This window comes from Phalacrocorax aristotelis, chromosome 5 (genome assembly GCF_949628215.1).
Source record: "Phalacrocorax aristotelis chromosome 5, bGulAri2.1, whole genome shotgun sequence".
Classification (NCBI taxonomy): domain Eukaryota; kingdom Metazoa; phylum Chordata; class Aves; order Suliformes; family Phalacrocoracidae; genus Phalacrocorax; species Phalacrocorax aristotelis.
In genome coordinates, this window is record NC_134280.1 from 30483411 (window position 1) to 30507566 (window position 24156).

General features: G+C 45.9%; 1 protein-coding gene across 1 annotated transcript in view; it reads right to left on the bottom strand.

Moving 5' to 3' along the window:
* Window positions 1-23442, bottom strand: part of PLEKHM3 (pleckstrin homology domain containing M3) — an 86822-nt gene extending 63380 nt beyond the window's left edge. Inside the window, exons 1-4 of the mRNA XM_075093751.1 lie at window positions 23315-23442; window positions 22793-22946; window positions 12498-13359; window positions 71-1006 (exon numbers count right to left, since the gene is read on the bottom strand). Coding sequence (XP_074949852.1) covers window positions 71-1006; window positions 12498-13101 — 1540 coding nt within the window. The 5' untranslated portion in view covers window positions 13102-13359; window positions 22793-22946; window positions 23315-23442. The remainder of the gene's footprint in view (window positions 1-70; window positions 1007-12497; window positions 13360-22792; window positions 22947-23314) is intronic.
* Window positions 23443-24156: the final 714 nt, after the last annotated feature.

The window sequence follows — 24156 nt, forward strand, 5'->3', positions numbered from 1 at the left end:
CCTACATGCTCTCCCAAGTGATTTCCTGCAGAAGGGGAGTGGGTGAAGATGCTGCAGTCTGGTTGCTTACCTGCACACTTGAAGCTCTGAACTGTGAGCCCTCTTTCTAGAGACAGCGTGGTCAGGATGCTCAGGAAGCTGGTGGTCACAGACTGGCGTTTGCTCTTTCTAAGATCATTTCCAAAGGGCCAATCTCCAGGTTTGCTCCTAAGTGTGACCTGCTGGTTCTGAGTTAAACTTCTAGTAGCATTGGCTGCTGTTCTCAGTGCCTCCATCCACTCCTGGGCCCTCTGATGGGTCTCTGCACGCAGGCGGAGGACATCTTGAGGAAAAATGACCTGAAAGCATGAGTCACAGCCATCCTGAGTATCTGTCTGGACCGACAGGCACACATCGACATTGTAGCTCAGCAGAGGATCTTCATCAAGCCTTCCCGGTTGGAATGCCATGAGATAAGACCTGTTCAAGACAAAAGTAAATGCCTTCCAGTTATTCTGGACAGTTAACCTATAAAGAGTCCCTGATTTGAGAATATTTTGGTACTCTTTAGTGTTTTCAGTCAAATTCATGGACAGGAAGAGCTCCATAGGCTTCTCTAACAATCCATTGGTTTGAGAAAGGTCACTGTTATTGTCAGGCTTGGGCACGTTCTCCAGTTTCTCCTGCTGTCTTGTGAAAGCAGGCACAGAAGCACGCACCACTTCCCAGAGTTTCTGTCCCCAGTCCAAAGCCTCCCACGAGGACTTTGCCTTCAGCTGTAGCTGTGAGTTGTCTGACAGGACAGTGTTCACCACCTTGGTTTCAATGCAACCAGTAACAGTGACTCTCTGAAAATGCATGAGTGGATACACGGTGGGAAGAGTCTGGTTGCCACTGCTGTCCAAGCAATACAGGTACAGTTTGTATGGCGAGAGCTCAGCGTAACAGGTTTGCCAGTAACTGTCATTGTCTCTTCTAATTTCTAAGTATCCCTTCTTCAGAATATTTGGGAACGTTGGCTTGTGTTCTAGAGGAAACAAAATGAGAACGTTACCATTAATTCTTTTTAAATAATAGTTTCAAATTGCTGTGTCATTCTGGATTACCTCTCCTACCCATACATGATATATCTGGAGGATAGGATCACAGAAATAGCCTTCACCCAATAGGTTATAATTATCAAAGACAAGCACCAACTCTATATTTGAGCCAAGGAGAATACAGTACACTTTTACCCAGAGGTACCAAACACCTTACAAAAAGGGGACAGGGAAACAGAGAGACGGAGAAACAAAGCAATTTTCCTGAGATTATCCAGAAGAATAGGGACACAGAGCAACAAAACACTGCAAGTCTCCCATAACCTAGTCCAGAAGAGTACAATATTATCAAGTGATCTATTGCCAATTAAAATAGATTTTGACCGTGAGAAACAAATAGAGATTAACACACCTTCCTCTCATACCCCCCTCTTTCCCAGGCCCAACTTCATGCTTTCACTCACAAGCCCTCTGCCTCCCCCTGTCCCAAGCAGCACAGGGGGAAGGGGAATGGGGGGTCGTGGTCAGTTCCTCTCTGCTGCTCCATCCTCCTCACACTTTTCTCCTGCTCCAGTGTGGATCCTCTCCAGGCACTGCAGTCCTTCAGAATAAACCTGTTCCTGTGTGAGCACTCCACAGCTACGGTTCCTTTAGGAAATCTCCACCTTCTCCAGCATGGAATGCCACATGGGCTGCAGGGAGATACCTGCTCCACATAGTCTCCCCAGGATCTGCAGGGGAATCCCTACAGCACGTTCTCCTCCTCTACCCCTAGGCTGCTCCTCACACTTTCTTCCTCACTCCTCACACCACAGTTCAGTGCTTTGCCCTATCTAAAATGCACTGTGCCAGAGGGGCCCCACCTGTGGCTGAGAAGCACAGCTGTGCCTCGCAGTAGGGCTCCTGGAACCAGCCAGAACAGCCCTGCTGCCAGCACCACGCACTGCGCCTGGACTCACCCAGGACACAGGGAAGGGAGAGCTGTGCCCAACAGCAGCAGTTTCTTACCACACTTCAGCATGACCCAGGACCAGAACATTTTTCACAGCTCCATTTACTAGAGCAAAGCCCTGCTGATTCATGCGAATCAGGCTCAGGACCAGCAAACATGACCAAAAAAGAAAAGTAAGAGGCTGCCCAGATTCAAACACACATATCTAAGTGCCTCAGCACTTCAGGTGCTTCAGAGCAGGCCCTTTCACAAACCTCGGCCCAAGACGAAATTGAGGGGAATTTTCTTCACCCCAGAAAACCAGCCATACACAAGTCACTCCAAAGTGATATGAATTTAAAAGGAATTATCTAGAGCATTTCAGAGTTTTAAAAAAAAGGTTTCCATGCAAAATTTTTTCCAATCTGATTTGTACCACTTCAGCCACCATCAATACATGCAATCGTCGTATTTTGACCTTGGGCTGGGCATGTGGCTCTATACAATTTTTGTTGGTCCCTGTATAAATTCAGTGGTGTTCAGTGTTACCCTCTAACACTGACTTTAACACTTGGCACCCCAAAACAACCCAGCCTGAGGAACAAATTCTTGCTCCCATTTGACTTCTACTTCACATTTCCAGTAAGGGTACTTGTGATGCGTCTTGACTTACAAACAGTGGCAGAATTAACAGACACAAGTTAAGAGGTTTCTGCCTCCAGTTGTCCACCTCCCTTGGAGACTGCTATTCCCAATGCAGTAGCAAGGTAGGCACCTGGGAACACCTCTCCATCAGCTGCCCGGCACAATTAGGTCCAAACAAAACCAGCATCAGCTGGCCTTAACATATACTGTTACAAACCACAGCAATACAGGAGCTGTTTCACTCATGTTTTCTACTCTTGGGCTGACAACCTTCCAAAGAGGGATACAGTAGACAGCTGGAGGTGCAAAGTATTGTCAGCATCTCAGCTTAACTAGTTACCACTCATGATAACAGGCCACACTCTAACAAGTTTTAGACATGATCACCTCCAAGTATACCTAGGACATCTTCAATGCAGAGGTAAGAGAAGCGAAGCATCTGGGCTTGATGAAGCTTGGAAACAAAGAGACAAAGGTGAGCCTACTCACCTTAGAAGTTACTGCATCCCCACATGTACTGGGCTTCCCAGCTAATACAGCCAGCATTGCCAGCCAAGCCACTCTCACCACCACTGGCTAATGGGCGAGTCTGTCTGTCCTCCCACAGGCACAAGGAGAGTCAGGGACTACGAGTATTTAGGGAGTTAGTTACTGTCCAAAGGGCTTCTGATACCAGCTGGTGAGAAAACAGATCTTGGGCTGTAACATACAGTCTAAGGAGATGTTCCCATCCTTGGCTGAAAGCATTACTGTAGTTGGTTGTGACTGTTTCACGCACAGTCAGGAGGAGGATTAAGGACAGCAACAGCGTAAATGCTTTGGCTAGCTCTTCAGTGAAGACCAACTTTAAGGATTTCTAAGGATTTCTAAGGATTTCTAAGGATTTCTAAGGATTTCTAAGGATTTCTAAGGATTTCTAAGGATTTCTAAGGATTAAGTAGACATGTTTCAGTTAAACTTAATGAACATACATGAGAATTAATTGCTTGATATACTTAATGGGAGCATGCAAACCTCATGGAGGTTGAAAAAAATGGGGGAAGGATGCCACATCCCATCCACACTACCAAAAAGGGGGCACTTTGGTTTCGCCTTGCCAGCTCAGCCTCAGCTTTCCCACATAGCCTACTTACTCAGAGCAGAGCCTGCATTTAACGCCATGTTCAAAGCACTCTACACTTTACCTACAAAGGTTTCCTGCACATATGACTAAAATCATAACAACAATTAAAAAACTGTTACTTGGGCATTGGGTCTGAAAAGGTGGAAGAGAAACCACTATAACTACGCCTTGCCAACAAATAAGCTACTCGCGAGTATTTCAGCTAAATATGTAAAATGAAAGCCTAATCTAAAACTCAAAATGGTAGAGAAAATGCATGCTTTCATACCCCAAATGGATAGATACACGTGCACATGCACACTCACATACACTAAAAGAAATTTTGTTCACCATACATCTCTGGCCCTGACATTCATTAGTATTTCTGCGCTAACTCAAAAGCCATTAATTTCTCTGAAACCCACACTAATCCCTTTGTAGTGCAGATAATGGGCAGCCATTCTGGAGTCATCTTCCCTTTCTATTAACCCAATCAGGGAGGCAGTGCTTCTGCAGCTCCAACTGCAATCTCTCTCGCTTCCATCAAGTACAGATGACAGTTCAAGCTTCTCCATAATAAGACAACTCGTAACCTTCCCCCAGCCACCCCTCCTTCGTCTGCACACAGGTTTGCTTGTCTTTTGTTGAGTTAGAGAAAGGCTATCTCTCCCTGCCTTTCACAGAGGCACCCCCCTCTCCCTCCTTCGCTCTGCTCCTTCCGTTCAAGCTCCCATGAAAGCAGCTCCACTGATTCTCGCTCTAACTGGGACAGAACCAGCAGCCAACCTGATTAAGATTCAAATGCCTTATATTGTTTAGGTCAAGGCAATAGATGCTGGCAGGTTGAATCCATATGCTACACATACACATGCACCCTTCAACCCTCTGCTCCTTTATCTCCTCGATGTGCAGTGTGCCAGGTAATACCTTCCCACTCAGAGAGCAAATGCTACCATCACTCCATCCACCTTCCAAACAGAAACTGCATCTCTTTTCCTCCCTACAGAGACAGGGAGAATAAATTGAGGAAGAGTAAAAAAGGGGAAATAATCACAGCAAATGGCCCATGCCTGAGCTATTTGGAGTTATAATTTCAAGGGAAGAGGGGGAAGAAGGCAGAGGTAAACAGAGTCTCAACAGCTGAGGGACAGGGTAATATCTGCCTCAGCATCTCTCATCTCCTTTGGGAACTGCCCACTCGTCCTGGCTAAGAACGCTGGCTGCATCAAGCACAAACCTACCCCTCTCCACACTTGGGGGCAGTTGGTGCAACCAGCACTGCAGGAGAGGGAGCTCAAACGTCGTCCCAGCACATCCGAAAGATATATTCTCCTGAATACGGACTGTACTTGCATCCCTGTTGGTACAGCAGGAAGACTTGCCCTGTTGTACACCACTGAAGCATTTCTGATGACAATAACGCCAAGTAACTTGGAAAAGAGCAGAAGCAGATATGCCTAGCTTCTGAGGGGCTTGTCTCTTGAGGTGGCACTCCTCTCTGGGTTCTCTAATGCTTAGTAAGATATAAGCATAAGTTACAAAGTTTTTGTCAATAGCCCTCCTCTCTGATTTCCATAGAACTTAACAGACACCTCTGGGACCTAAAATGCTCTCAAATTGGGTGGAGCTAGTCACCTGCTTGGTAGGTTATGCTAGGTCCTGGACAAACCCTGCCTCTGCCTCAGCCAGCGTGACTCAGATCCACAATGTCCACTTCCCTCCTACTTAAAAATAGTCTCTTCTTCATGTCTATTTTCCCATCTGGCTCTGTAGGGATATCTCTTTCAGCCAAGTATATCTGATTCCACTTGGTTCTGAAATAATGGCATTGATATTTAGCCACCAATTTCCTGCAGACGGCTGTCCTGGAGCCAAATCTGGCTTCTTCGCCCAGTGCCACCTCTTCTCAAGGGACCACTAGAGCAATGGGACTTGTAGCAGTTTGCATTAATTTATATAAAGAAACAGCATCTTTCCCCAGCAGAAGGGTAGAGAGATTTTCCTTAAGCTTTGGGAAAGCAAAACCTGCTTTGAAAATATTGAACTTGCAAACTCTTAATTTTTATATTTATGCATTGCTAGTGAGGTTGGCTTAGCTGTTCACCAAAAAAACCTCCTCACTGAATGAACTGCCTAAACAGATGGACAGAGAACCTGAACAAATGGTTCTTTATGTCTTTCCTTTCAGGTGTGGCATTGTACAAGAAACACACAAGAAACTCTGCTGAAGTCTTCAGGATCCCGGCTGCCCAGCCACTGCATTGAATCCTTTTTGCTCCTCTGCAAAAAGGAGAACACTTATATAGCGTTTGCTGAGCAGACTGACAGTGCCTGTGCCAAAGGGGGCAGCGGAGAAGGAGACTGGGATTCAGTCAAAATGCAAGACCAACCCAGAAAAGGACTCAACTCTGGAAGAAACAGAAGTATAATGAGTTGAAAGAGATGGTTACCTACCACCAGCTAGGAGATCATAAAACAGCAGCACTTGCAAAAGAAGTGAGACTATCAAACAAAAACCGATTTGCCGATTTTTTTAAATAATTCACTCAAGTCAGTTTTAAAAAGAAGGAAGATAGGGTATGAAGTAACTGTCAAAGCTACAAACACAGGGTCAGTTCACATTAGGAGAGTTAGCTGACACCACTAAGGGAATAATAGCAACTAACCTGAAAACTCAGTTATGATAGTCATCACAACATCACTGGAAGCAATCAGCACTGCCCCAGGAGATGAAAACTCTGTTCATTAGCTTTATGTAGTGCCATAACTCCAGAGCAGAAACCTCCATAAAGAATAACCCTCCCAACCAGAACCGCTTCACAACCAAACTCATCAGTGCTACCTACTGAAATCCTCCTGCACTGTGAATTTATCCCCTGTATGTGAGCCGCCCCTATCACCTCCCACTGCGCTCCCCCCTCCATCACCCTGCACCCTCCCACAGCCTCCCAGGCAGGGGAGTGGAGTAGGTCACATTTCCCTCCACCTGAGGCAGCTACCCAGCCTAGCCCGCTCCGCTGCTGCTGCTGCTCTCTGCCAGCTCCCCATGGCCCTTCCAGCTCCGAGGGTGCCCGTGCCCAAGCCCAAGGAGCAATCAGGAGTGAGCCTGCAGGGAACAAGTGTTGCACTCCCCAAATCAGTCAGGGAGGTTAGAGGGGAAATATCATCCAGGAGATGAGTTTAAATCAGGTGACTCAAATTATACTCCCATGTGATCTTGGGTAAAGTGCCTTAACTCTCTTTGTCCCTACACACCTTCCCTATCCTTACTGCATGGTATATTTAAGCTGTAATCTCCCAGGACAACAGGCTATCTCTTGCTAGACACACAGACAGTCCCTGGCACTCATGGAACCCCACGGTGGAGGGCAAACAACTCACATAGGATTTTAAATAACATTTTTGTCACCTTAAGTTTTGAAAGCCCCCAAAACTCTGCAGTACAGCTACTTTTTTCTTGACTACTTTTTAATGCTGGAAATAAATTGGCATCAGTGGGGGCATCAGTTCTCCAACTGGCTTGATACCTCTGGGATTATTTCCAAGTGGTTTGAGGCTTCCTGCTCTCCAGAGAGGAAGGTGCAGAAGTGTTGTTTCCGCACATCTGCCTCTTGGACGACAGCACCATTATCTTCTGCACAACACCACAGATCTATAATGTTCTGCCATCCCAGTAGCAATTAACAGCATATTGGTCTGCCCTGGCTGTGTAGCTTTTACATACCACAGAAAAAAGACAATGCTACAGGGGTGTTTTTGCAAAATCACAAATGGCAATGAGGCTTCAGAAACCTCCTTGGTAGATGGGTCAGGAGCTAGGCTTTACCTAGCCATCACTGGAGGGGAAACATGAAGGCTGCATTTCACACCTCCAATATTTCACACCTCTCAGGATCTCTGACCACCTCCACCTCTGCAGCAGCTCCCATACCCGCCACACCTGCCGGTTCCCGCTAGCTGACTTTGCAGCTCCTCCCTGAGCAGGACAACAGCAGCAGCAACTGATGGCACTGCTGTCTGCTGCTCTGCAACCCACCACCACAAACCTGCTCAGCACACTGATATGTACCACTAAAGGCTGCGTGAGCTAACATCACTGGCACAGAACTAGTACCAGCCACCACTACTCTGCTGAAGGTAAGGGTGTCTGGCAAACAAAGACAATACCCGAACATAAAGTCCATGTGGTCACTAGAATAAGAGAAAGCAGCACTGTAAAATGACCCCTCGGAACTCAAGGATCATCCCCAGTCCCCAGGCTGTGAATAAGTGGTGTATTGCTCATGAATACAGATTTAGATGTCTCACCTCCACAAAAACACACTAGAAAAGTATGTAACATGTACAAGAGCTATACGAAGAGGGGCCCAAACCTCTCTTGAAATATCCCCTGCACAAAGCCTGAGTACAAGATCATACCTTCCAAGTGTCCCAAATGATGGCTAGGCCCCAGCCCGATAGAAAAATGTGAAGAGAGGCAGAGTGGGGTTGGGAAGTTATTTTTTAAATCAGTCAGTTGAAAGAAGGAGATTAAATCCTGGCCTCAATCACACACAACAGCATTTGGGCCTGCTGGCCAGTTTTAAGGCAGTCACCTTTCTCTGGTATGTGTATTTTGCCATGCCACAGTGCTGCAAACACCCCATAGGCTCAGCTTCCTGGCAGAGCATATTGCCAAAAATCAGTGGGGCTGGCTGAGTACCTCCACAGCTGCTTGTTGGAGAGGGGCACAACGCGTCAGCCTTCTGCAGTAAGGACACTTGGTCAGCATGCAGGTGCTCAACCCAGTGACAGCTCTGGAGTTCCCAAGCTCACAGGCATGGCAGGCAAACAAAACAGCTACCTGGGAAAAGTACTATAGCACCCATGCTCTCAGGAGTGGCTGTGTTTGAATGAAAACATCCACATGACTACCAAAATAACTGCTCACACACTGTGTTTTAATGATCTAAGCAAGCTTTCACTGGATGCTACAGAAAGAGCATTCTCCCTTTGTTTGCCAGGCTACATGCCCAGAAATACAAAAGCCTGCCTTGAATTTGCTTACAACTTCCGTCTTTGCTAGCTCCACTTACCGCTTGACACTGCTCTGTAGCACAAACAGTGCTCGCTTCTAGTACACTAGCTGTTTTGCCAGCAGGCCTAAGGACATACTGCCCCAAAAGGCACAGCTTCTTTTCATATCCGTTTCTTTCACAGCACATGGAAAGGATCCAGTTCAATTTTATTTGTATTATAAAAAAGTAAGCAGCAGGAACAGATAAGCATATAGTAATAAATATACTATGAAGATAAAGAAAAAAAAATTGTCAAGACTTAATCTGCGCAGCAACTTGGCCAGCCTCGGAGGACTGGGAGACCTCTGCAGGCTCCAGAGGGAAGTCCTTTACCCCAATGAGGATGGACAGGAGTGGCTGAAGTTGCTCTCAGTATCTCATATGCACTCACTTAATCTGTATTAAAGCCCTGGAAAGGGATATCTCCACAAGCTGTGGCCACTATGACTCCTTCAACCACAGCAGCAGCTTTTACCCAACCTTAAAATACATTTTTTCGGTCTCTTGTGGAGAATAATTATCAGCCCCAGAAACACGTACCTGCAACATCTACTTTCTTGCTTTTGCTTTTCTTTTTTCAGCTCAGCTCACAGTAGCATCAAACTCTATGGCACGCTCTCTTGTAAACACAGAGGGAAGAAATACCATGGCTACCTTCTAAAACCTGCACAGCAGCCGAACAGAACAGGTTAAGGAAACAGGTTAAAAGAGTGCATTTTCAGAGCACAGAAGTTCTCCTTCCTCAAAGAAGGTACCACTGCCTTCAAACATCCCATGAAGAAAGGCTCTTGGAGGGCATACAGCAAGCACTGACAAATGTCTTGCACCTTTGCAAAAACCAGCAGAAAAAGTGTAGGCTGAGGACCTTAGAGGCAGTGATAGCTGCTGGGCTACAGGTGAGTACTGGGAGTTGTTCTTCAGTCACTTTTACTAGCCCATTTCCTTCCCTTGCTCAGTTCACCTCCAAGATCCTAGAACTTGACCGTACAGAGTCTCTTCTGTAAAAAGCCATTTTGAAGAGACCTACACTTCTGGCAGCGCTGAGCACAGCAATGGGACTTGTTCCTGGTACCATAGAGAAATCAATAAATGGATGGGCTATAAGACACCTAGCACTATTGCAGATAGTATAAAAACAAGAGTTTTCTTCATGGAAATCTGTCAGTTTCTGTTTTTCTTAAGAGTGCTAATATTGCTATGCTTCACAAAACTACTTTATAAATGCCAGGTCTAAAGAGTTATAACTCACAACTATAAACTGTTGAACATGAAATCCTAACAATAAAGAGTACATCATTATATACTCTTAATAACACAGTTTATTCGCTTTTTCTGTATGGAGAAAAACTTCATTGCATGAAGTGCATTTAAAGAGCACAAGTGCCTGCTGGGGGGCTGGGAAGAGTACCACGGAACTCCACTGCTACTGCTAAAGCAGCAGGCCATGGGAACACACTGAGATAGGGTCACTAAATCCTGGACACAAATTAGCTTAAGGAATCCCACTGTTAGATCCCACTGTACACAGAGCACGTTTCTTGTCTTTTCCTCTCATGGTTATATCATGGGTTTTCTATCAAACTGTTCTAGGCGCTGGTTTGAAGTCCTTGACTCTGGATTACAGGAAGGCCCTTTTAGGGCTTCCAGAAGGTTGGTGCATCTCCCTGGAGTCTGTCACCTCTAAGCAAAGCAGACCAAAACAGTTAATATGGACTGGAACAGCTGAAGTGGGAGCCAGGGTCGAAGGAGGACAACACTGCAGACAGCCCAGCTTCTGAAAGTGCTGAGACTCTCACCCAGGAGGGGGGAGACGCTGCAGTATGCAGACCCTGACTTCAGAAGCAGGGGTGTCCCAGCGCTGCAGTTCCTAATAAAATTTCTTTGTTTGCCAGAAGGGGAAGAAAAACCTACATCATTGTTTCCACTCTCCATTTTGCTTCCTTTTATGAAGAATTGCATCACACTGTCTTGCATTTTTGTGTAAGGGAGAGGAGAATGTAATCTGCTTTACCTCAGATGGAGGTGCAATGCATTAGGGTATAACCCAATGTACACTTGCAATTGCCTAAGCCCTGGATTGACAGAACGGAGACCTGTTCAGCCTCGGACTATGCTATTCAGAACCAGCTGGACTGGCAGGCTTGGGGATCCAGTGGCAGCTAGAAATCACTCTCACTGAATAAGTGCATGAACAGGTCTTTAAACGCAGAATGGCTTAGCTATTTCTTATTATAAACAGTATAAGTAACATAAGCCCTTTCTTTTTCTGAGGGCTGTGTGGGGAAATTGGGCCAAAAAGACTAAGCCTAAAACACTGTTGAGGACACGTATTGACCTGTAATGGCTAGATTTTAATGGTGTTTCTGTGGGCACATAAAGGTGTTACTAAGTCAAACTCATGAGATGCCCAGGATACAGCTGACAGAAATGGCGAGCTCTGTCTCCAGGCTTCTGGGTGTGTTCCTGTTCTGCATCCCTTCCACAGGAAGGATGCAAAACAGAGACCCAACTCTACGAGAAGCAATGTATCTCCCTAAACAAAAATAACAGCAGGTGTACTTGCTTTTGTAAACCAAGAGCACCCTTCTTTGGGATACAGCAACTATGTCACAATATAACACAATAACCTACAGGTTTGTGTGTATATATATACACATACATATATACCTATATATTACATATAATTTTATATATGCACATATCCACAAACACCACCACTTAGGCACCTGCTTTTCAAGCTCCAGAATACCTGACTTATCTGGAAAACCTAACCCAAAAGGCTTGTTTTGACCCTGAACAGGCTACCTATTCATAACTGGAGCCATTCCACCATACACACACGCATGCTTTCACAACTCTTTGATTTTTAAATTCCTTTGTTAAACTCCTGCCTTTATTTAGATTATAAGACCTTTGTGGCACTAACTGCTTTTCTTTTCCATAAATACCCAGTCCATCTCTGGCATCTATAAAATAAATCATGGAAATGGAGACACTGGTTCAGTGTTTCCGAAGCCCCAAGCACAACCTCTGCTAGTGCAGTGCTTGAGAAAGGAAAAGGAAGAAATATCGCTTGGTGAAATACTGCTTCATATGGCTCACTGGAGATGCCTGCCTCAATCTGATAACAAGACTTCCGTACCCCATACAAAGCTGGCAGAGATGCCTTAATGTTGACATGCACAAATTGCATGCTTGAGTTTTTGTTAATTGTTTATGGACTGAATAGCCAGCATTTCTTAAAGAAACAGAGCCGAGATCTTGGGCCTCATAGTAAAGCTTTGTATGGCCTCTTTTTAATGGCCACTCTTTAAATTTTATGAAAACTACCTTTGTTTGGATTTGCCATTCTTCCAATAGCTTTAGCATTCAAAGGGGTTTTTTTAGTTTGGGAAAATCAGGTGAGGAAATTATCAGAAATACATAACAAATAAATTATTTTTTCCCAAGCCAAACTGAACAAAACAGAAGCAAAAAGTAAAACATGCTTAGTTTTCCAAACCATGGAAGGAACAGAAGTCAAGATTGGTTTAAACACTGATCCTTAGGGAGACGAACAGACAGAGCTATATCAAAGACAACAGAGCCACGCTGGTTTCTATCATCTTAAGAGCTACCTCACAGGTGTTTTGAGGCGTTTTTGTTTGGTTTTTTTAAACATGCAGTTCCTCTTTCAAGACAAATATTAATAACAAATAGGAAAGCCCTCATATCAACAGAAACAATAAAGCATCAGCACAAACCTGTGTTTCCTTGGATGTCCTCTCCCTTGGTTAATGCCAGGTAAGAGAGCAGAGCACAGTTATTGTCCTGACCAGGTGCAGGTGGCTGCTGCAGTGAGGTGCCTGTGAAGACAACTCCCCAGTTTACATGGCTGATATCGGAGCGTGACCTGTTGTGTCCTGGCTTGAATGTGGAGGCCTCCTCATTCTGCACCAGGATGTCGTTCACCGAGCGAGGCCTGTCTCTCCTCCGCTGGCAGATATTGAAGATGTTAAAAGCTGCGGTCTCCCCTTCCTCTGCCCAAGCAAGGTTGTCAGCAGCTGTTCCCCTCTGCACCATGCACTGGTCTTTGGCAGGGAATGCTGTCTGAGCTTTGGTTTCCAAGAGGCCATTTTTGCAGTGATCCCAGATGAGGCTACTTTTGGCCAAGGAGGTGACATTCCTCAGATTCCTGCTCTCGGTTATCTGATCAAATACCTCATGTCCAACCAGTTCGGGGACCTCCTGAACACCATAAACCTCAGAGGGCTGCACAATATTCTCAAGCTTAGTATCAAAACTATTGAAAAAGTCTTCAGTCACTTCCAAGGCAGGGCTAATGTCATCAACTTCAAGAGCCTCCATATTCCCTGCTGCCAGCAGGCACGAGGCGTTGCGATGAGTTAAGAAGATACCACATCAATATCCAGAGAAAGAACTGCTTCACATCTGCCCTTGGCACACCGTGAACTAAGAGGTGGCAGGGCAAATACATTCACCAACCACAGTCCTTAGTGGCAGAAAGGAACCAAATCAACCCGTCTTCAGGTGGGAGACTGAGCATGCACTGATCAAGGGGGCTACAGTCCCTTTACCAAATAAGCTCACGGTGATGAAGAGTACCTGTAAAGCAAAGCAAAACATCACATCAGTAAGGGCCTTTTCCCAGATAAATATGTTTAATCACATCACTCCTTTCACAGTCACAGTCTCGATTTTATTTTCTCCTTCATTTGGCACCAACATTACTGTGTATGAACAACCCCTTGGGGTTTCTGTTGTTCAGTGTGTGTGAGCTCTGTGCATTATCACTCCTTGGAACTTGCAGAGAGCAGATGGGGCACCAGATAAAGGGGAACCAAAGTGATGCCATTTATTAACCAATCTTTAGAAAGCTGCACTGAGAGGCAGTACTAACTAACATCACAAACGCAGCCACCTAGGGAATGCTTAGTACAGGTTACCATGGGGCTTTAAGAAAGAGTTGAGAAACAAAGGGTTAGTGTAATAGGCTGACCAGCCTCAAATAGTTTGCCTTTTTCTCCCGGATTGGTTGCACTCCCAATTTTAGGAGACCAACATGAGTTTTACAGCAGCTACTTTGCCTGTCTGTCTGCATAAACACAACTGTGGTATTTGCCTAATAAATCAATGCTATTAGGCTGCTGCAGAGCACTGCACATAGAGTTTCTCTCTAGAATATCACTGGGAACCTACATGAAACCATGTGGCAACCTAAACCCCAGGAAGACAAAGCTTCCTACCAGCAAAACAAAATATACCATATCCTGCACCATCACAAATCTGCAGATCTTTATTTCCAAGCAGCTGACTCACTGGACAAAACGTAAGAATAGCAAAGGGCTTTAAAGCAAGAACTACTGAAGAGCTGTATTGACCCACCTGAGCTCATGCACATGAAAAGGAAGGAAGGAAGGGGGCTTTCTATTCCCTGCGGTGCAATAAGGGGGTGTCTCATTGCTGAATTCTGTTGCACCAAGCGTGCTGCCTTCTAACTTCTCCCTCTTGAAGCTCCATCCACAGTGCTGCCGTGCTCGAGGGAAGTGCACAGTAGGTATGTTTAAATTGGGGAGATCAGTAAAATGCGTGCAAGTTCTTGGGACCTGGAGACTGGGCATTTATGCTAAAGGGAGAACAGCTCTCATAGCTGCTAAGAGAAATCACAGTACCTACAGCCTGTACATTCAGAACAGCCCAAAGTCAGAGATCTACATCCCAGTTTTGACCACATTAGCTCAAGTCCTAGAAGCAGCAGAGCTATACTAGCTCAGAGCTCTGCCTAGGTTAATACACTCTTAACATAACTAATTAGCCTGGGCAGGGCTGATAATTAGCAGCCTATTAGCTTCTGAAGTGCTACCAAGACCCATAAAGACTTACATGTAGTATGAAAAAACATCTATTAAACAGCATCAAACATAGATAATACTTCTACTTAAGGTTCTTTTTTTAATCCAGAACAGTCTATTTGCCTAACTTATATTAGCAAAGTCATTTAAATAGGCACCCTTTCCTATAGCAAGCCAGAGGGAGGAAGGAGGCCACAGAATCCTGTAGCACAAACCAACTCCCTCCACAACCACCCTCTGGCTTCCTCCCATCCGTGCTTCAGTTGTGGCCAGCCATAGCACAGTTGTGTTTGAAAGCAGCAGCTCACCCTCCTTCCTAACGGATCAGCAGTTCAGACCATGATGTCTGCAAACACGCTTCAAATAAATAATTTTCAAAAGCAATAAGTAATCACACAGATAACTATGGAAACTTCAAGCCTTTACACTGGCATCTTTCTCCCCTTATCTCTTTGCAAGGATTCATTTCACTAGCTTCATAGTGAACCAGGACTAGGATCAGCTTCACCAAGTAAACATAGAATAAGACACTGAAGGCAGAGCCAGAACAGCAACCAGAAGGCTGAGCAAAACAGGTCTGGAGTGGTTTCAAAATCACAACAGTATGGGAGTAGGTTCTTTGCAAAGCTGTGCAACTGTGCCAGTTGACAGCAATGGGAAATAAACTCATCCTGGGCACATGTGCATTGTCAGCTTAATGCAGCATGGAGTTCACTCTTGAAGCTCATTCCTGCCAGCAACCCCAGAACAGCGTTCTACTCCCTGCTTGGGAGCTCCAGGAACAGGCTAAGGAACATGATATGGTACAGCCTGTCCACTTACTCTACATCCTTCTACAGCATGCCTTTAAAGGAAGAATGATATTTTGAAGCTGCAAAACTCCAACAGATGTTCACTTGAACAAAACCAGCACTGACACAATCATACGCCAACAGTGAAAGCTACAGGCTGGCCTATACAACGATGACATTTCACAGGGGCGAATACAGCAGAGAATACACCCTTGCTCTCACTCAAGGGACTGGAGCAGCAATCACTCCAGAAGGGCTTGTGACGTGCCACTGAAACATTTCAGTGGTAGCAGATGCAAAGTTTCTCCATTCTTTATTTTAAATTGTTAGGAAAGGTGGAAAGCAAGGGGGGAAAATTGACACTTACATTTAACAGGTTCATTTTTAACGGCTGGTGGCTTCACGTGGCTGTACATTTCTCTGGATCCTGTGAGACTGGAGCTATACAGTGTCATGCAGGCAAGTGTGGTGATGCTGAACTACAAACTGACCTCATATCTAGTAAGATGCTGAATCATAAGGTCATGAGGAGATGACAGGCCCCTGCATCACACGGTTCACAGATTGCAGCACTCATACCTTCCAAACTAGTCTGTTTGCCCTGCTCAATAAAGATGTGAAGGGTGACCTCAGTGGACGCAGGCTCATCCCTTCCCACGCTGCCAAGAACCTCCTTAGATCAAATAGAGTTGTGGCAGTAATTCCCACTAGCACTGGGATTCTGCAATCGCATAACCTCCATAAACACAATTTGGCATTTTCTGACAGTGGCACTCAAAAAAAATTCAATTCAGACTTCTGCGCAGATTTGGTGCCAAATGAAAGCAAACTTTGATATGGCAGTAAACAGCTCCATCAGAATCTCCTCCAAGAGGGAAAGCAGTGGAAACCATTTCCCCCACATAAAAGGGGAAAAAAGTCAAACAATAGGATAGGATGAACTCCTTTTAAATTAGTATAGAATATATTGTCTTATGTATTGTTTCTTGGAAACACCTGAAATTTTCCAAAGACATCCAGCCTAAGGCAGTGAATAGGAGAGGAAGAGAGAAGCATCAGCCCAAACTATTAAAGACTGCCAAAGCTACAGGCAACTGTAAGCAGGGATTTGTTATGGGAAGCAGAAACCTAACAGCTCATCCAGGTCCCTGGGAACTAGTCTCACTGAAAAAAAGGTGAAGAAACATGGTGCATTGTACTTAGCAAAAACTGCTGGACACAGGGATTGCAGCAGCTGAAAAACACGCTTTTCTGTATGTCTGTCTATCCTAGATACAGCTTTCAGCCATGAACGTGCAAGCAGTCAGATAATTAATGTGCACTTACAACATGAGTAAAGTCTGCTATCATGAGTTTATAGTAGCCACATTACTCATATGGCTGCGGTAAACAGCAAGGATTACTGGTCTTGCCATGTGAGACACAGAGGTTCAGTTTAGTCAAGATTACTTCCCCTAGAGAAGCCACAAGGGCTTAACCTAGGTGACAGCACAGTATGACAGCAAAGAAAAATCACAGATGACAAATGCCAAGGAACATACACTGGAAGAGATCATTTAACTTCCTGATGTGCTTTTCTGGATCCCCATGGGCCAGGGGAAATACCCAGACATCCCATGGCAAAAATTAAAAAGCACAGAAAAGGCAAAGGTGGAAAGCAATCTTGCGGGTGGTACACACCACCACAACAGGCAGTTGCTCTGTAACCCCAGCTTATGTATTACGTTCAGGATAGTTCGTTCTAGTTCAGGCAGGAGAGAAAGCTAGAGCCAGCATGTGTTTAGGAACCAGTGGCTGAAGAGATCCATTTAGCTCACCAATCCATACAACAAAGTATATATAAAGGAAGCACCTTTCAGTTTGGTTTCCTAAGGAAACAGGGTTTGTGCCACCATCCTGCCTACCTGCCAGTTACTCTCCTTCTCTCTCTCCCTCTTTTGAACTGTACAGGTAACTTCAACCAGATGCAACAAAGCACTAGTGTCCTTAAAGATGCAGTTCTTGAACTGCGGTTCAACACTGGACAAGAAACAGGCCCAAACTCACCCTCCTGCTAAGCGAGTAGGCAAAACTCAGTCCCTTATCTTTCCTAGCAGGCCAGTGCCACCACATGGGTCTCTCCAAATTAGCCACAGCACAAGTGGTTAGTGTGAGATGGATCTGAAAACACTGACAAGCAGAGGGGGAAAGCAAGAGGGAGGAATAGGAGACACCACACAACTTGGTAAGCAGTCTTGTTAGTTCTGTCACTCACAGGACCTCCTGTTCAGTACACAGGTAATAGAGATGTACAAAACAATGAGTGATACACAACAGATAAATAGGGACTTCCCCTTTTCTCTTGTATTTGGAGAGAGAATTAAAAAGGAACAACCAAACTGATGTTCGCAAGCAATATGTTGAGGAGCAAATGCATAAATGAGAGGAGCTCTCAGCCAGCAGAAGATAGCCAGAAAAAGGTGGGTAATAATGTTAAAAGTCTCCAAAGTCTCATTGATTCCTAATGACTCTTAGGCTCAAGTTCCTGGCAAAGATTTGGGTGTTTCTGTGAATTTTATCTCAAGAGCACAAAAGGAGATTTACAAGTTACCTGTATGCAAATAGAGAGCAGGGCTGCCTCAGGCACTGGAGAGCTTGCCCTATCCCCTTCTCAGCACCTTGGAACCTGCTGTGGGAACCAGCTCTGCTTACCTCGCACTGCATTACAACTGTGGGCTGAAACTGCAATGCCAACAAGGAAAACAGAAAGAGATGTTCTTTCAATTGGGTAACAATTTGGTAGCAGAGCAATTTCAAGTGGCTCTGTGGGTCACATCAGTGATAGATATAAGTATTGCCCAGAATCTAAATGAGACGCACTTAGGTCAATGACAGTCCCTGAAAACCAGGTTCTGCTGTGCAGAATCCCTGAAAAAAACCTATGAAGCTGAAGACTTAGGTGTCATCTCTTAGTTAAGAGGTTGAGCTGTATTTATCAGGTGGGCGTACCTGAATGGGTAGAAGAGTGAATAAGGACGCACAGATGGCGAACATCACACACAAAGTCTTTACCATTGCCTATACAATTCCATACATCACTGGCACAGAATGCTTGCAGAAGCTGTTGAAGAACTGACAGTGGCAGCACAATGCAAGGTATTGTGGAATGCCCTCTTTCCAGCATCCTCCTGCTGTAACTAGACGGCAGATGATGCTTTATGTATTTACAGTATAGCAAGGCCTACTTAGCAAACATTGTCTACCTTGTTCTGACCAGAAGGTCTTTCAACGCATGATGGCATCTAGGTCTCTCTCCCAGGCAGAAGCCCTCTCTCCCTTAGCTGTACAGGAAGCACAGTATCATAGCTGCTGTGGCTGAAGCCTCAGCACACAATACCCCCATTCAGAGCTACTGTATTGTGTGCCATCCATATGTAACTGAAGGGTAGTCCTGGTTCAAAACACTTATACTCCTAGCGGTTACAAATCCCATGCATCCAGTGGCCAGTTCTCTGAGCAGCAACTGAAAGCTACACTCCTGCTTGCCTCATACTCAACTTGGAGAGGCAACTGATAACTAGGAATTTCACAAGGTATGACTGCAGGGAGCGAGCATCAGCTGGGACACTGTACCTGTGCAAACTACCACATTTTCTGGTATCCTGGCTGTATTTTGTTCCCTCAGCACAAGGCAAGCCTTCTGCCCAGGTGACTCCAAAACCCCAGGTGAACTACTGCTGTGTACACCACATGAGCAACTCAGCCCACAAGCTTGTTAGATTCATCATTCAAATGTCTGGATGAAATTTACAGTATCTCACAAAGAAGATAAAACTACAAGAAACTTTTCATGTGAAACAGAGGATCACAGTTTCAAAGAGGCTGCTATATGATAGTCAAAGGTTGGTTCAACATGGCCTGGATAACTGCCTTCAGATCACATTTTTAAAGCCCCGCTTCAAAAGCCTCTTTCCCCAACACACAACTGAGAAATTAATTGCTTAAAATTTTCAGACAATCCCAAAACCACTGGCAATATTAAGGAAAAGCTCACGAAAACTGCAGAAAGAGGCTTTCTGGTCAGGAATACCTGGCTATAGGGCCAGGCACTAGAGAGGATAACTGTGAATGTACACATAACCATTTCCATGTTGCAAACCCACCTGTTTGCTACAGTCTCATTGCACTTAAGGATGAAGTTGATTGCCAACATTGATCAGTGAAGAAGAGCTCCCACATCCTGCCTGCTAGACCCAGGGAGAAGCAAAAAGCAGGAACAGCTGCAGTTAACTTGGTGCCTAATCACAGTCAAGCTAAAAGACAGCAGTGATCTCTTCCACACTACAGGGGGGGAAAAAAAAAAATCAAACCACCAACCAATAAAAGATGACATGAAGAAAGAGGTGAAACTAGGGAGGAAGAAGAATGCCTTATTCTGTGAGGGGTATCAGACCCTTAGCAAGGATACATGATTCTCACTCTGTGAAGCATAGATTTTTCCCCAGCTGCTGATCTGTCCCAGTGTCTTTAACAAGGAAGCTCCCCAGGCATCCTCCCTGCGTGGGGAACTAACACATCAGAGCTACAGAACAGCTCATCCAGGGATGAGCACACAGCAATGAATAATAAACAGTTCTTGCAGTATACATTATCCTTAATTTTAACTGCACTTCACAAACAGTAATTAAACTGCAAGAAACTCTAAGCTGAAAAGCACACAACAGCCTACTGTGCCAGAACAAGAAGGTCCAGGGGGTGAGGAGGACCCTGCAGTGGAGGAAGATGGACCACAGAAAGCTTTTCTCTTCCAGAGGCTGACTGTCATACAGCTCTCCTGAGACCTTTACCACTGACTCCTTTGCCTTGGCAGCCATCTGACACACATCCCTCCTGGCTGGAGAGCACCAGCGAATACTGAGGAGCTGTATCACTTCCCATGGATGAGTAACCATTTGAAACCTGAGTAGCTGGACTGGGACTCCAGAACGTATGAAGGACCCCTGGCAAGGAAAGGAGCGGAAGGCAAAGCAGACTGACCGGAGTGGAGCTAGCTATGGCAACACACAGGCCCAGCTGCAGGCCAGCCAAACCCATTGGCATGCGGGCACCTTCACAGGTTACACCAGACTAAAATCCAGACTATGCCCTTGCGTGTGCTGCCTGTTGGCTGGCTGACCTCTCAGGGAAGGATGTCAGGCACAGGGGATCAGAGGCTCTCCTGAGTACTAGCACTGCCCTTCTAGATCATCTAGAGACACACATCTCAAACCCACGCTTCAGGCACACAATCCATTTGGACAAACGCAATGAAGCAGTGCAGTGATTTGGCCTGAGGCACTGATGTGTGGTCTTGAACATACCTCTAGCCTCAAATAACAATCCAAGGGAGGGTGAATGATTTCTGTACTTGGGTTCATTTGCTTTCTGTGTACAGGTTTGTCTAAAGTTGTATAACTTGCATTTTACATGCTGCACCAACTACAAGAACTGCTGCCTGTTCCGCCAGGCAGAGACACACCACAAAATAACCTGTTACCTCCTCAGTTCAGCACAAAGAGTACAGAAACTGTAAGGGAACAGGGTATCCAAGAGGGGCAATGTAAACCTCCTCCAGTACAAGAGGAAACATGATTGAACTGGACGTTTAAGAAACAACATGACTTGGTCTAGTATTTCTAATTGTATCTGCCATGATGTACCAGTTTGTCTCCTGCTAGCATGTGGGGGAACTCTCTATATGCCAGGTGAGATAAAACTTTCTTTAAAAATAAATAAATATTTCTGATCAATGCAAACTGAAATTTTACAAGCATCTCCCCACTCCACACTTTCTAGAACTGCACTGAAGGCAAAAGACAGACAGCCCTTAAAAGCTTGACCTTTTTTTTTAAAAAAAGAGTTCAGAAATTAAGACATTTTCCATTGTCCCTGTGAGTCCTGAACAGAAATAAAAGACACATTTTGTTCTGGGGGATGTTGCTCCTCCAGGACTCATTTACAGGGACTGCTGGAAATCAGACTGCTGAGCTTTCAGCTGTTGTGCGCAGCAATGTCCTGCTGCACCCGAGGTTGCTGCATTTAAACAATGGAGGACATAGAGAAGGGGGGCTGTCAGATGAAGACATTTATCTCCTTATAACTAGGACTCATAAGGTACTTTGGGACCTTTCTATATGAAGCACTAGCTGGCATAAATAGCAATGTAATAACTGAATCCTTTACCATCTATGCCAGTCTACAAAATTAGGTTTTACTTAGCTCTGCAGGGTAGTTTCTCTGAGACATGACAAGAAGGAAGCAATGATCACGCTCCAGAACAGCCCAGTATAACCCCACTGGTGGGAGTAATAGCAGTCACTGCCCCAGAGGCCAGAAGGAGGGTAAGAAACACAGCATCTCCCACAAGAACATGGGAGACACTTCTTCCCTGAGATCATGGCATGGCCATAAGAAAATATACTTGACACCTAAATCTGTCCATCACACAGCTTTCTGAGTAGCCCTGATCTGAGACTGTGGCCAACTCCTCTCTCAAACCATGGTACCCAAGGAGCTCAGCTGGAACAGTATAAGCCTTTCTACCGCGAGACCTGGATTTCCCATAACTATTAGTGGTTGAATGCTGGCATTGATGGAAATACAGTGTTAAATAACAAACTGATTTTGAACCTCAAACTAAGCCCTCCTCTTGTCTTTCAAAACAGCCAGGACCACAGTGGTTTGGCACATTAATTATCAGGGGAAGAGGGGCAGGGGAAGGAAAGGAATAATGCCGAAGTTTGGCAAACTACCGCAGCAACCCAAACCCTTGGGTCCTGGCAGCCCTGCCACAAGAGCTATCCCCACAGGCTGGCTGTAACCACATGTACCGCTACAGAGTCGTGTGACTACTCAGCACAAACGCACGCTGTTTTCTAAACTATAACTTTACTACAGAAGACCTTAGCAGAAGTCCAGTAGAAACCTCGGAACATCTGAAGAAACTGGAATGTTAACACATAACATGACTTCGGTCTGATAAGGTTCTGCAGGAATAATATATCTAGCTACTGTAGACTGATAAGAGCTCTCATTCCACTAGGTAGTGCCCTGTTTCACTTTTTAGACTTCTGATTTTTTTAAATCCCAAATTTAATTCACTAATTTTGGATAAATAAGCCTTGAAAGGGTCATGATGAAAAATACTGTTGCTTAAAATGTATGGGCATTGGTCCTACTAAGAATCAGATGCTTTCTTATTCTTACACACTGAGACTTTTTGTAGTCACCTAGCGGGATTATGCAGTGCCTAAAATTAGTCTGTAAATCTTTGCAGGACCAGGGCCATAAGTGCATATTTGCAGAACAGAAGACAGATCAGGAGCAAGTCATAATTCCGTACACAAACCTAATCTCGAGTTTCTTCCCTTATCTTACCTTGCAATGCCAGTGATCCCAGCATTTCTGCTGGTGCTCAAGCTAGCGCACATTCCCACGTAACAGATACTCTCCTGTTGGGCCTATTTGACTCCAGAAGGTATAATTCCACTGGCTGTGCTCGGGTGCTTGCTCCGTAAAAGAAGCAATTTTACTGCAATGTAAGAAGACAACGGCATTATGTCATACTCTGGGCTAGCAAAAGAGCGAGCGATGCCCGCACGCTGTGCCTGCACACACCGGAGTCTGGTTCTACCGAGGGGGAGCAGCCCAAATTCCTGCTGAGATCGTGAGCGGCGATGGGTGGGGGGAAACTAAAGCACAGGGCCTTTCGATACACAGGGGAACGTCTCCTTCCAGATGGGCACATGACTACAGGCGTGTTTGTGCTATAAAAGCAAACAGAGCCGCGCCCGGCTCCTCGCACACCGCCCGCACCGGCGCTCGGCGGCGGGCGGCTGCCGCGCCTCGCACACCCTTCGGGCCCCGCGCAGCCCCGCACCGCCCCAAGGGAGTATTTACCTGCCGCCCGGGGCCGCGCTCCGCCTGTGCTCCGAGGAGGGGCTCCCCGGCCCGGCGCGGAGCGGAGCCGCCGGTGCTCAGGCCCGGCCCGGCCCCTCCTCGCCGCTGCCGGGCGGCGAGGCCGCGTACTGCCGCAAAGCCCTCCCGGCCGCCGCGGGAAACGGCTCCGCGGCACCAAGGTTCCTGCCGCCGCCGCCGCCGCCCGCCCAGCCGGGAGCCCCGCGGATCGGGGAGGCCCGGGCACGGCTGCCCCCGCGGCGCCGGTAGCGGCCGGTAACCCTCCGGCCTTGCGCCGGCCCCGGTAACGGCGGGAGGGCGGCTCGGCCGGCCCCGCGTGGCCCAGTCGCCCGCCAGCCTCTCCTTTCCCCCTAGGAAAATAATCGCAGGTTTTCCCTACCTAAACGGAAGGGGTAAAATAGCACCTTTCCATGTTTAAACCATCTGAGAGTTTCAGGGAGCTGACACTTGACTTCAGGAAAGACGGAAACTGCAAAATCCAGAACGGATTTTTAACAACCCCGAGCGCAAGCACACTTACCGAGGCGTGAAGGCTGCAGGGAGCAACACTGCCTGTGAATTTCTATCGCCACAGGGCAGCAAAACCACCTCTGGCACAACCTGTTGCCCAAAGGAAACAGAAAGCTACAAGACAATTACAAATTGTCTGTTTCACTGGTATGTAGCGTGACACCCCACCCAACAGCACCTGTCCTGTAAAAATAACCTCCTGGCGAGAAATACCCATGTGTGGGTTAGGGACATACCTGAATTTTGATGTCCGATGCACACAGACCAATTTGGAGTGGCACACATTAAAAATCCCAGGCACTGTGCTATTTCAT